This window comes from Dipodomys ordii, unplaced genomic scaffold (assembly GCF_000151885.1).
Source record: "Dipodomys ordii isolate 6190 unplaced genomic scaffold, Dord_2.0 Scaffold165, whole genome shotgun sequence".
Lineage (NCBI taxonomy): Eukaryota > Metazoa > Chordata > Mammalia > Rodentia > Heteromyidae > Dipodomys > Dipodomys ordii.
Genome location: NW_012267381.1, coordinates 1,059,059 through 1,070,979, shown reverse-complemented (window position 1 = coordinate 1,070,979; position 11,921 = coordinate 1,059,059). Strand labels below are relative to the sequence as shown.

Here is an 11,921-nt window from a genome sequence, read left to right as displayed (position 1 = left end):
CTCAAGGCTAGCGCTCTACCACTTGAGCCACAGTGCCACTTCCCGCTTTTTTTTTCTTTTTGCTTATGTGGTACTGAGGAATCGAACCCAGGGCCTCGTGTATGCAAGGCAAGCGCTCTACCACTGAGCCACCTTCCCAGCCCAAGTCCCTGGAACTTTGAGCTGTGTGTCTGATAGCTTGTTCTTGAAAGGTGCAACATTTTCATGTCTCAAATAATTATTGCTTCACTGATGCTATATTTGCTTAGCTTTAAGAATTCAGATTTGAAGCTGAGCACTGGTAGCTCACATCTATAATCTTAGTTACTCACAAAGCTATGATCTAAAGATCTGGTTCGAAGCCAGGTCATGCATGAAAGTACATGAGAGTGTTTCTAATTAACTACAAAAATGTTGAAAGTGGAGCTGTAGCTCAAGTGATAGAGTAGTTTCCTTGAGCAAAAAAAACTCAGGGAACTGGGTGCTGGTGGTTCATGCGTGTAATTCTAGCCAATCAAGAGGCTGAGATTGAGGATGGAGGTTTGAAGCCAGCCTGGGCAGGAAAGTCTGTGAGACTCTTTTCTCCAATTAATCACCAGAAAACTGGAAATGGCGCTGTGGCTCAAGAGGTAAAGGTCTGGCCTTGAGCTGAAGAGCTGAGGGACAATGTCCAGGCTGAGTTCAAGCCCCAGGATGGACTCACCTATCTTCCCACCCAAAAAAGCTAGGGACAGTGCCCAGGCCACACAGCCCACCCCCCCCCTACACCCCCTTAAAAAAATACTTAGAATTGAAATTTAAATAAAAATATTTTGTTTCAGAGTAATCTGTTTAGGGTAGTATGAAGGGTGTATATGAGGAAAGGTTGGCCACATGGTGCTAGCTGGTGTTCAGTTGGGGGTTCATCTTAGTGTTCCTTCTATTGATTATGAATCCTTTTTTGTGATGAAAAGTAAGAAAACTTTTTTATGTGTTCTTATAAAGACTTAAAGACTCTCTCTACAGGTAGAAACAATTGTCACAGTCACCATCGTCAATATGTTACCCTCTTATATGACCCAAAGACATATAAACAGGTTAGGTGGATAGAACAATTTAAGTAACTATTAGCAGTGTTTAGTTGTTCCATTATTCTACATTGATGACTTTTTTTTTTAAGATCAGTGAACTTAGGTTATAGCTTGAGTATCATTTCTATACGAGGACTTCCATTGAGATGGAAATGCAGCTGCGTGTTTTGTTGTTGTTGTTGTTGTTTTAATACACTTTTGTCACAGGTGTCTTCTATTCTCTTTCCCAAAGTCTTTGGTAGGCAATGAGAATACTTGTTTTCTTTGTTATTTGGGTAAAGTACTAGTTTATTTCTTCATTTACAGATGGAGAAACTGAGATTTAAGGGATAATTTACCAGACATGAACTGTCAAGTTGGTGGCGTCTTACATTCTAAAAATCTTACTAGGTTATCACTTGTCTTTGGATGAGTTCATCAACCCCTGTTTTTCTCTACCACCTCCACAAAAGTTATAAATCCAGCAAAATGGTCATTTTTAGAATCAAAATTATATTTGCTACTTCTTTAAAAATCATATTTAGCTGGATACTGGTGGTTTACACTTTTAATCTTATCTACCCAGCAGGCTGAGCTCTGAGGATTATGATTGAAGCCAGCCTGCACAAGAAAAGTCCATGAGACTTTTTTTTTTTTGGTCGGTCGTGGGGCTTGAACTCTGGGCCTGGGCGCTGTCCCTCAGCTCAAGGCGAGCGCTCTACTACTTGAGCTACAGCGCCACTTCCGGTTTTCTGGTGGTTTATTGGAGATAGGAGTCTCACGGTCTCTCCTGCCCGGGCTGGCTTTGAACGGCAATCCTCAGATCTCAGCCTCCTGAGTAGCTAGGATTACAGGAGTGAGCCACCAGCACCCAGCTTCCATGAGACTCTTACCTCCAGTTAACCACAAAAAGCTGGAAGTAGAGCTGTGGCTCAAATGGTAGAGTTTGCCTTGAGCAAAAAGAGCTCAGGGACAGCACTCAGACCCTGAGTTCAAGTCTAGAACTGGCACAAAAAAGAAATCATATTTAACTTCTGTGTGTTAAAAAATCAAGAAATAAACCTGAGTGCCAGTGGCAGGCACACCTCTGTCTTTCACGCTCTCTTTCTCTCTCTCCCCCAAACCTCACTCTCCTTCTGCCTCAGACTCACAAGTGTACTATAATGCTTAGCTAATTTTTTGTTTGTTTTTGTATATATTTTTTTAGTATGAGTTTGTTTTGCATTGATTTTTCTGGTGCTGGGATTGAACCCAAGGCCTCATGCATGGGAAGTATTTGCACCTCTCACAGTGTGTTTAAACTAAAAAAGTTTATTATGAAATAATCTAGTCAGTGTTTTTAATCATCCAGCAGTCTTAAGAAAAACAAAAGATAAAGATGAAACTAAATTTCTTTTTTTTAAAAAAGAAAAGAAGGTTGGGAAGTTGGCTCAGTGGCAGAGTGCTTGCCCTGGATTCAATTCCTCAGTACCACATAAACAGAAAAAGCCGGAAGTGGTGCTGTGGCTCAAGTGATAGAATGCTAGCCTTGAGCAAAAAGAAGCTCAGGGACAGTGCCCAAGCCCCAGGACTGGCCAAAAAAAAACAAAAGAAACGCTGTCATCTGAAACTAAGTTTGGGAGAGCTGGTGAATCAGAGATGAAACATTTTTTGTGATTCTTTAAAACTGTAAGTTTAGATTTTTATACTAGGAACACAGTAGGATCCAAAATAAAGATTTTTGTGTAGAATGGATTTTGTCACATGAAATCTGCAGAAATTGATCTGTTATCTTCAGGACTCTGTCTCCTAGATGTGCTGTGGCTAAGATTGTAAGAGAATGTATTTGATTTCCTAAATGCCCAGAGGCGTTTACCTTCCACAGCATACAATTTGGTGTGGTCTGCTGTTCCCTGGATTCTTCAAAGACTAGTGGTCAGAAGGGAAAGACTTTAGATCAAATTGTGCTAACTGCTAGTTTGCATGGTTTTTTCTACATTATTTGTTAGTGTTCCAGTAAACCTCATCACCCTTAACGTAGGAAATATAAAATATCTTCTGATAATGTAGACTTTAATGTCACCTTCAATTTTAAATTGGCATGCTTTCTAATAGAGAGTTCCAAGAGTCTACCTTAAGAAGGCAGAAAACATTTCTCTTTAGAGATGTGTATTAAATCCTGCACTCATTATATTTTTAAAACATTGATTAACTTTAGAGGCTGAGACCATAGTTCATTGGAGACCTTGGATTCAGCCCCCTGTACCATGAGAATGAATGAATGGATGGATGGATGAATGAATGTTGATCTTAGAGAACTCTCCTTTTCTAGGCAACAAGAAAAGAAACCAACATCATTTCTAATTATATTATGATTTTTTTTTTTTGGGTCCAGTCGTGGGGCCTGAACTCTGGGCCTGGGTGCTGTCCCTCAGCTCTTCAGCTCAAGGCTAGTGCTCTACCACTTGAGCCACAGCGCCACTTCCAGCTTTTTTTTCTTTTTGCTTATGTGGTGCTGAGGAATTAAACCCAGGGCCTCATGCATGCAAGGCAAGCACTCTACCACTGAGCCACCTTCCCAGCCCCTATATTATGATATTTTTTTGTTGAAGTTATCTTAGAAATTGCTTTCCTCTGTTCCTTCACTCCTTTTAAAAACTCAGTGTGTGGTATAGCTTAGTGGTAGAATACTTATCTAGCAAGCACAAAAAACAAAACCTTGTTGAGTGACACCTAGATTAGGCCTAACTCCGTGAAAGGTAGCTAGGGGAGAGATGGGGAAGAATGATGGAGTGACATTGATCAAGATGTATTATACTCACACTGGCATGTGGATTTGAAACCTTCTGTATAACCACTTAAAGATAATAAAGTATTTTTTTAAAAAAGTAAGTGAAGTACGACTAGGGACAATATTGACCTGTTTCTATAATTGAGAAATGTTTTCCAAGGATGTTGCTACCTCCCTAAGTTTGTGTTTTTTCAATGACTTGCATATATTTCTAAGTTGATTATTAAGACTTGGGTATATCTTATTTCACCACGGTCTTTCATTTAGCCTTTTTGTGCATGTCTACATTCATCTTTCTAAGCATTTTTCTTTCTCTTTTCTCCCAGGTATTTACCACCAGAATGTTTTGTGGTTGGGAAAGAGCCACCAAAGATCTCAAATAAAGTAGATGTCTGGTCAGTGGGTGTGATCTTCTACCAGTGTCTTTATGGAAGAAAGGTAAGGAAGAAGGACAGTGCAGTAGCCTCACTTCCTTCCTGGGTAGAAGGTGTCCACAGTGCTTCAGTGTGGATTGGTCCTTGGAGCTAATCATTGGGTTTTACTAAATGTAATCCTGAAACTAATGATTTAAAGAAAATACAGATTTTAAGGTCAGACTGGGTATCTCAAACCTGTAATCCTAGCTACTTGGGAGGTAAGGATCGGGGGATCACAGTTTAAGGCCAGTAAAAAAGGGTTTTCGGTTTTTGGGGTTTTTTTTAACTGTTTTTTTTGTTTGTTTGTTTTGTTTTGTTTTTGTCTTCTCTTTTTTGGTGCTGGGGATGGAACCCAGGATGTTGCACTTGCTAGGCAAGCACTTTGCCACTGAGCTATAGCCCAGCCCAAGTATAAAAGTTTTTGAGGGTGAGATGGGGGAGAATGATGAAGGGTGACATTGATCAAGATGTAATATACTCAAACTGGCAGGTTGAATTGAAGCCTTTCGTGTAACTACTTACTGATAATAAAGTAAAAAATTTTTTTAGAAAAAGGGAGAGTGAAAAGACATAAAAATTTGAGATTGTGAAGAGGGGAAAAAAAAGAAATTCCATCTCATCCAATGGCTAGGCACAAAAACATGGGGGAATTCAAGTGAGAGGATCTCAGTCCAGGCTACTTTTGGGATAAAGTGAGACCCTACCTTGAAAACGGCCAATAAGAAAAGGATCCAGATGCATGGCTTAAGAGTCTGGGAACAAGCTCAAATCTCTGGGTTTCATCCCCAGTACCACCAAAAAACTAACTAAATAAAATTTTATGTATAAGCATAAGTTCTTGGCTGTCGGGTAACTAAAGAATTCTTTGGGGCTATTGAAAACAAGTTATTTTTCAGTTAGATCCAAGACATGTTTCGATCCTGATAAATATGTATAGAGACATGAAATTAAAATTTGTTGTGAACAATTTTCAATCCTGATACTCCCCCAGAAAAGAAAACAATCTTCTCAGGAGCCATTTTTCTTTGTGTATACCAGTGCTGGGTCTTAAGCTCAGGACCTGTGTATTGTCCCTTAGCTTTCTCACTCAAGGCTAGAGCCACAGTTCCATTTTCCAAATTTTGCTTATTAACTGGAGGTAAGAGTCACATGGACTTTCCTGCCCAGGGTGGCTTTGACTGGAATCCTTAGATCTCAGCCTCCTGCATAACCAGGTTTACAGGTGTGAACCCACCAGTGCGTGGCTTCAAGAGTCAGTCTTTAGGATCCCAAGAACCAAGAATGCTCAGAATAGCCCCACTTTATTTTTAACTATTCTACTAGTTAGAGCTATCATTTAGAAAGGAAAGGGAAGGAAAGGAGAGAAAATACTATATACTGAGAAAAGTGGTGTTAGAAAGTAGTCCTTGGCTAGGAATGGTAGGTAGGTAGATACTTGTGATTCTAACACTCAGGAGACCGAGATAAGAAGATGTGTACTCATGCTCTCACACTTTTTCTTGCTCACTCTCTCTCTCTCTCTGCTTAAGGTCAGACTCAATGTATAATGAGATGTAAGGACTGGGGATGTAACTCTGGTAGAATATTTTCCTAGCATGTACAAGGCCCTAGGTTCCAGCCTCAGCACACCCTGTAAATAAAACTTCTGAGTTCTTAATATTTGGATGACACTCCCCAGACCAAGCTTTTAATTCAGGTGATATCTTCTTCCCAGGTTTTTTCTCTATCCTAACTCTCCAATATAGGAAAACGATGTAGAACTAGTGGAGCTTTATTATTTACTCTTTCGAAAATGTTAAACTGTTGCTGATAGTAGTGGTAGTAGTAGAAGTTATCTAGAAATAACTGTTTTTAATCTGTCCATAAAAATACTACAGACAAGACAGTAATCTTGAACTTTTTTTTGGTTGGTGATGGGGCTTGAACTCAGGGTGTGGGTGCTGTCCTTGAGCTCCTTTTGTTTAAGGCTAGTGCTTTACCGCTTTGAGCCACAGTGCCATTTCTGGTTTTTGAGTTGTTAGAGATAAGAGTCTCACAGGGACTTTTCTGTCCAAGCTTTCTTCAAACCTTACGTCTCAGATCTTAGCCTCCTAGGTAGCTAGGATTACAGATTACAGGTGTGAGGCACCAGTGCCCAGTTTGAACTTAGAATTAATATTAGGGGGGCTGGGAAGGTGGCTCAGTGGTAGAGTGCATGCCTTGCAAGCATGAGGCCCTGGGTTCGATTCCTCAGCACCACATAAACAGAAAAAGCCGGAAGTGGCGCTGTAGCTCCAGTGGTAGAGCACTAGCCTTGAGCTGAAGAGCGGAGGGACAGCGCCCAGAGTTCAGGCCCCATGACCAGCAAAAAAAAAAATAATAATAATAATAAAATAAAATGAATAGCTGATTTAAAAAAAAGAATTAATATTAGGAAGTTGCAACTTAGGCCACAGTTGAAATCACGAAGTAACTCTAGCATATTTTTCTTGTTCTCATTCTCTCCTTAGCTTTCTATTTTAAATTTCTTTTTCTATCTCTTTTTTGTACCTGGATTGGCCATTGGTGTGTGTGGGATACATAGGCCTAAAGCTATTACTTGGGTCTAAAAGGTTGCAGATTCTGGTCTGACTTCCTTTTCTTTGCTGTGAACAGAAGTTGAGATAGGAGATGCAACTTCCAGTCCCTGTTCAGCTTTGACCTAGTCCTTAAAGTTCCAAGCCTAGCTCCCTTATCTGTTTAAGGTGAGCATTAGATAACAGAGGTCTCTAGAGCTCTAGGGCTCCTAGGCATGGTGGGAGATGTCTTCTTTCCTTACTGGATTGTGTTCTGTTTAATTTCACCAGAAGCCCACCTTTATTTGTTGGTTTATTTTGTTTTTATATGACAGCCTTTTGGCCATAACCAGTCTCAACAAGACATTCTACAAGAGAATACTATTCTTAAAGCTACTGAAGTACAGTTCCCGCCAAAGCCAGTAGTAACACCTGAAGCAAAAGTAAGTTTGACTTATTTATTACTACGAGAAATAGCTACCTTGCTGCCTAGTTTTCTATATTAATGCATTGGATGGTAGTAGATGGAATATTTGATAAGAAATTCAGCAGTAATTAAAAAACAGTAGGGTAGGCATGGATTGATGTTTCTAAGAACAGTGGACAGAAAAACTATTGCTTTCTACTGTCTGCCCACCTCATCCTCAAGTCCCGTAAAAGGATTGCTGATATGTAGGGTTTTGAATGCACAAAGATGCTGTAGGGACGGGGCAGGTCAGGGAAGGATAAGCAGCTGCTTTGGTAGAAATTTATACCAGGCATTGTAGGTTATAGGAAGGATACTTAGACTGGTTTCTGTAGGGTATGCTATGTTTGGGGAGTTAAGGACCAAATGGAATATACAATAGAAAAGTACTAAGGTAGGGAGATGGGAACTCCTCCTTGTGATGGCATGGTTGGGGAAGGCCTTGATGATGAAGTGACATTTTGAGCATTGTCTGTAACGATGTGATAGTGCACGTCAGGTATACATTTGGGGACTAGTGTTTTGCAAAGATAGGAACAAGCATAGCTCTGATGCATGAATGAACTCATGGGTCCACTGAGCAGGCAGAGCAGAAAGGCATGGAATAGAAGAGGCATAGAACCACTGTGAACTGTGGGGTGGAAAGCAGAAGGGTGTAATCAGGGCAGCTACATGATCTTAAAACTGCTGTTTTAAGAGCCTACAATGGCACCTGTGTAGAGAAAAATTCAAAGGCATTTGTTTGACCAGTATCTGACCCAAGAGAGAACCTGTTAAACTCTAGTTACATGTTAAACGCTAGTTTCTCACTAAGAAAGGTTCATTTTAAAGGCCCAGTTACTTTTTTATGTTTATGAATTTGTTTTTATCTTCCAAATACTTTAATCAATCATCTGTGTCTTCATGGAAAATAAGAATTGGCATTGTGCTTTTTATTTGTCAACTAAACATGGCAATCAACACTTTGTTTCATGTATATATATTTTTTTTGAGGGGGGGTTGGTTGTGGGGCTTGAACTCTGGGCTTGGGCACTGTCCCTGCGCCCTTCGGCTCAAAGCGAGCGCTCTACCACTTGAGCCACAGCACCACTTCCAGTTTTCTAGTGATTTATTGGAGATAAAAGTCTCACGGAGTTTCTTCCCTGGGCTGGCTTTGAACCGCGATCCTTAGATCTCAGCCTCCTGAGTAGCTTTTTTGTGCCAGTTCTGGGGCTTGAACTCTGGCCTTGGGCACTGTTCCTGAGCTTTTGTGTTCAAAGCTAGCATCCTACCACTTGGGCCACAGCTCCAATTCTGGCTTTTTTGGTGGTTTATTGTAGATAAGAGTCTCACAGACTTGCCTGCCCCAGCTGGCTTTGAACCATTCTCTTCAGAATGCCTGTTCAGTAGCTAGGATTACAGGCGTGAGCCACCGCTTTCTAGCCAAGATTGACTTGTAAAGCAGTTTTAGATTCACAGCAAAACAGTATAAAGTATAGTTCCCATTTACCACTTGCCCTTCTCCCACAGCCTCCTTTGTCAACACCCCCTACCAGAGTGGCCCATTTGTCATCACCAGTGAGCCTACTGCATTGGCGCATCATTGCTACCTGCTGTAAAATTGGGCCAGGTGATGTTGACATTTTAGATTTTTTAAAAAAAACTGGTTCAGTCATTTAAAATAGTTGGAATATAGAACTTTGAGTAAAGAGAACTGTCTGGTTGAAAAAAATAGGAAGAAGTAGAAAAAGAAAAATTTGTCTTTTTTGATAAGCGTTATAGAAATAAGGCTACATTCACACTTAAAAATTGTTTATTGTTATTATAAAAGTGATGTACAGCGGGGTTAAAGTTATGTAAGTCAGGTAGAGTACATTTCTTTTTGGTCATTGTTACCCCTTCTCTTACTCTTTTCAGTTTTTCTCTCCCATCCTCAAGTTGTATAGTTCATTTTCAACATAGTGTCCAGTGAGTACCATTGCTGCATTTGCTCACCCTTTGCCCCTCCATTTCTGTGCCTCTCCTCACACTCCCAAAGACTTATAAATGAACAAACAGAACAAAAAGGAAAGAAAGCAAAAACAGCAAAAAAAGAAAAAAAACTCATTTCCTGGAGCTCATTTTGATAAATATTATGTTGTATGATCAGATGCACCTAGGCATTATGTGTATCTGTTCCTCTCCTGAGAGTATCCTCCTTTGGCCTTACTGTATGTAAGTGCCTAGCGATCTGTATAATTTATTGTGTCCTGATATTTCAGATCTAGCATCTGCATATGAGAGAAAACGTGACCGTTGTCTTTCTAAGTTGGGCTTACCTCACTTAACATGATTTGTTCTAGGTCTGTCCATTTCCCTGCAAATGACAACATACTATTCTTTCTAATGGCTGTGTAAAATTCCATTATGCATAGGTATCACACTTTTTGGATCCACTCAGCTGTTGTAGAACATCTGTAGTCTTTCATACTTAAGTGGAAAGGAAGCCTCCCATTTGAATTCTGTGTCAAAAACCCCTCACAGTGTAGTATATTTTTGATGTCTGCAGTACTTATGGATCTAATCTTATTCAAGTTTTCTTTGCTGCTTAGGTGCTCGCCTGATCATTTGCTTAACTACATTTCAGGGAAATGAGGTATATAGAAAAAGCTTTCCACAGCCTATTATAATTTTAGTTTTGTTGGTGTCCTTACACTACATGTAGTGGTAGTATAGAATTTCTTCTCAGGAAGTTCACATGAGGCCATGGTTTGTCCAGGCAGGACCATGTAGTCAAACTGTTCACATGCAGACCAGTTGGTGTTAGTGCTTTGGGGGCAGGATGATTTGGGGAGGCCCAACAACAGCTTACCTACATTCTGGAATGACTTAGTCCCCTTAGTGAGGGAAGGGCAGCCCATAGCAGCAAAGAAGTTTGCTGCTGTTGCTGCTGTGGCCACAGTGGCTCCCATTTAGCTTTCTTCCCTAGATCTGTTTTCTGGTGACTTTCAGGAAAGACCTTGAGCCTCTTCTCTTATGGAGATATTTTATCTAGGCCCCGGCAGCAGATCCACAATCTCAGGATCCTTGTAGGGCACCAGGATTGTTTTCTTCAGTCTTCTCCAAGAAACTTTCCTTTGCAGGCATTTATCCGACGATGCTTGGCCTACCGAAAGGAAGATCGCATTGATGTCCAGCAGCTGGCCTGTGACCCCTACTTGCTGCCTCACATCCGAAAGTCAGTCTCCACAAGTAGCCCTGCTGGAGCTGCTATTGCATCAACCTCTGGGGCGTCCAATAACAGTTCTTCGAATTGAGACTGATTCCAAGGACACAAACTTTTAACACACAAAGTGGACAAATGGCATTCAGCAGCGGGTTTGGAACATAGCGAATCCGAATGGATCTCATGAAACCTGTACCAGGTGCTTTTATTTTCTTGCTTTTTTTCCCATCCATAGAGCATGACAGCATCGATTCTCATTGAGGAGAAATCTTGGGCAGCTCTGGCCAGGCCTCATAGGAAAAGGCCCCGCCCGAGGTTCCGGCGTCAACAGCCACTGTGTGTGTGGCTGCTCTAAGTGAGGAAAAAATTAAAAAGAAAAAACTGGTTCCATGTACTGTGAACTTGAAAACATGCAGACTCAGGGGGGTCCCTGATGCATTGCTTCAGATGAAGAATGTGGACTTGAAAATACAGACTGGGCTAGTCCAGTGTCTATATTTAAACTTGTTCTTTTCTTTTAATAAAGTTTAGGTAACATCTCCTGAAAAGCTTGTAGCACAAAGGCTCGGCTGGGGATGGTATTTGACTTCGGAGGAAAAAAGTTGCTATTGCCCGTTAAAGGCACTAGAGTTAGTGTTTTATCCCTAAATAATTTCAATTTTTAAAAACATGCAGCTTCCCTCCCCCCTTTTTTTATTTTTGAAAGAATACATTTGGTTATAAAGTGAAACCCGTATTAGCAAGTACGTGGCAATGTTCATTCCAATCAAATGCAGCTTTCTCCTCCGTCTGGTCTCCTGCTTGAATTGCTTCCCTCATTTCAAGAGGGAAAAATGGAGTGGGAGGACTGAGATGCGTGGTTTGCCATTGGACAAAGAATGAGGTTAGAAGACTGCAGCTTGGAGTCTCTGGGTTTTCAAATATTTCTTCACAATTTGAACACTTGACGGTTGTCCCTTTTAATTTATTTGAAGTGCTATTTTTTTAAATAAAGGTTCATCTGTCCATGCAGTCCTCCTGGATTCACTGAATGTAGTCACTATCAGAACTATCCAAAGGTAGGCAGAAAATTGGCTGGGAATCTGGATACTCTGGCCATCAGTAGTTTCCACCCTCAGTCTTTGTGTGCTTGCTAAATGGTATACATGTCTTGTTAACCACATTATTAAAACTTGATCAGCACATAAGCTTTCCTCTGTTAGATCTTTTGGCAGGAAATACCTTCTTCCATCCCCTAAATTTGGAAGATATATGCTAGGGGTGGGGGTGTGTGTGTGTACATGTACACATATACCTTATGTAACACATTTGAGATGCAGCAAGTGGAATTTTTAAAAATCATCTCAAGGAAATAAGTATTTCAACATAAATGTTTCTTTTAGAACTAAATTTTTTTTTTTTGATTCATTAAACCCTAACTTTTTTTTTTTTTTTTTTATTGTAAAGATACTATACAGAGGGTTACAGTTACATGAGTGAGGTAATGAGTACACTTCCTCTTGAACATTGTTAGCCCCTCCATT

The 11,921-nt window shown here is 40.4% G+C and overlaps 1 protein-coding gene across 4 annotated transcripts in view; it reads left to right on the top strand.

Annotated features, from left to right (window-relative positions):
* The window catches only part of Tlk2 (tousled-like kinase 2), a 116,377-nt gene extending 104,792 nt beyond the window's left edge, over nt 1-11,585 (top strand). For 2 of the 4 annotated variants that reach the window (XM_013033287.1, XM_013033283.1), the window contains 3 exons: nt 4,125-4,236; nt 7,084-7,191; nt 10,316-11,585. In XM_013033287.1, the coding sequence (XP_012888741.1) occupies nt 4,125-4,236; nt 7,084-7,191; nt 10,316-10,489 (394 nt within the window). In that variant the 3' untranslated portion in view covers nt 10,490-11,585. Of the gene's footprint in view, nt 1-4,124; nt 4,237-7,083; nt 7,192-8,723; nt 8,824-10,315 lie in introns of all 4 variants that reach the window. The other 2 variants (XM_013033286.1, XM_013033285.1) reach the window with 2 other exon arrangements.
* Nucleotides 11,586-11,921: the final 336 nt, after the last annotated feature.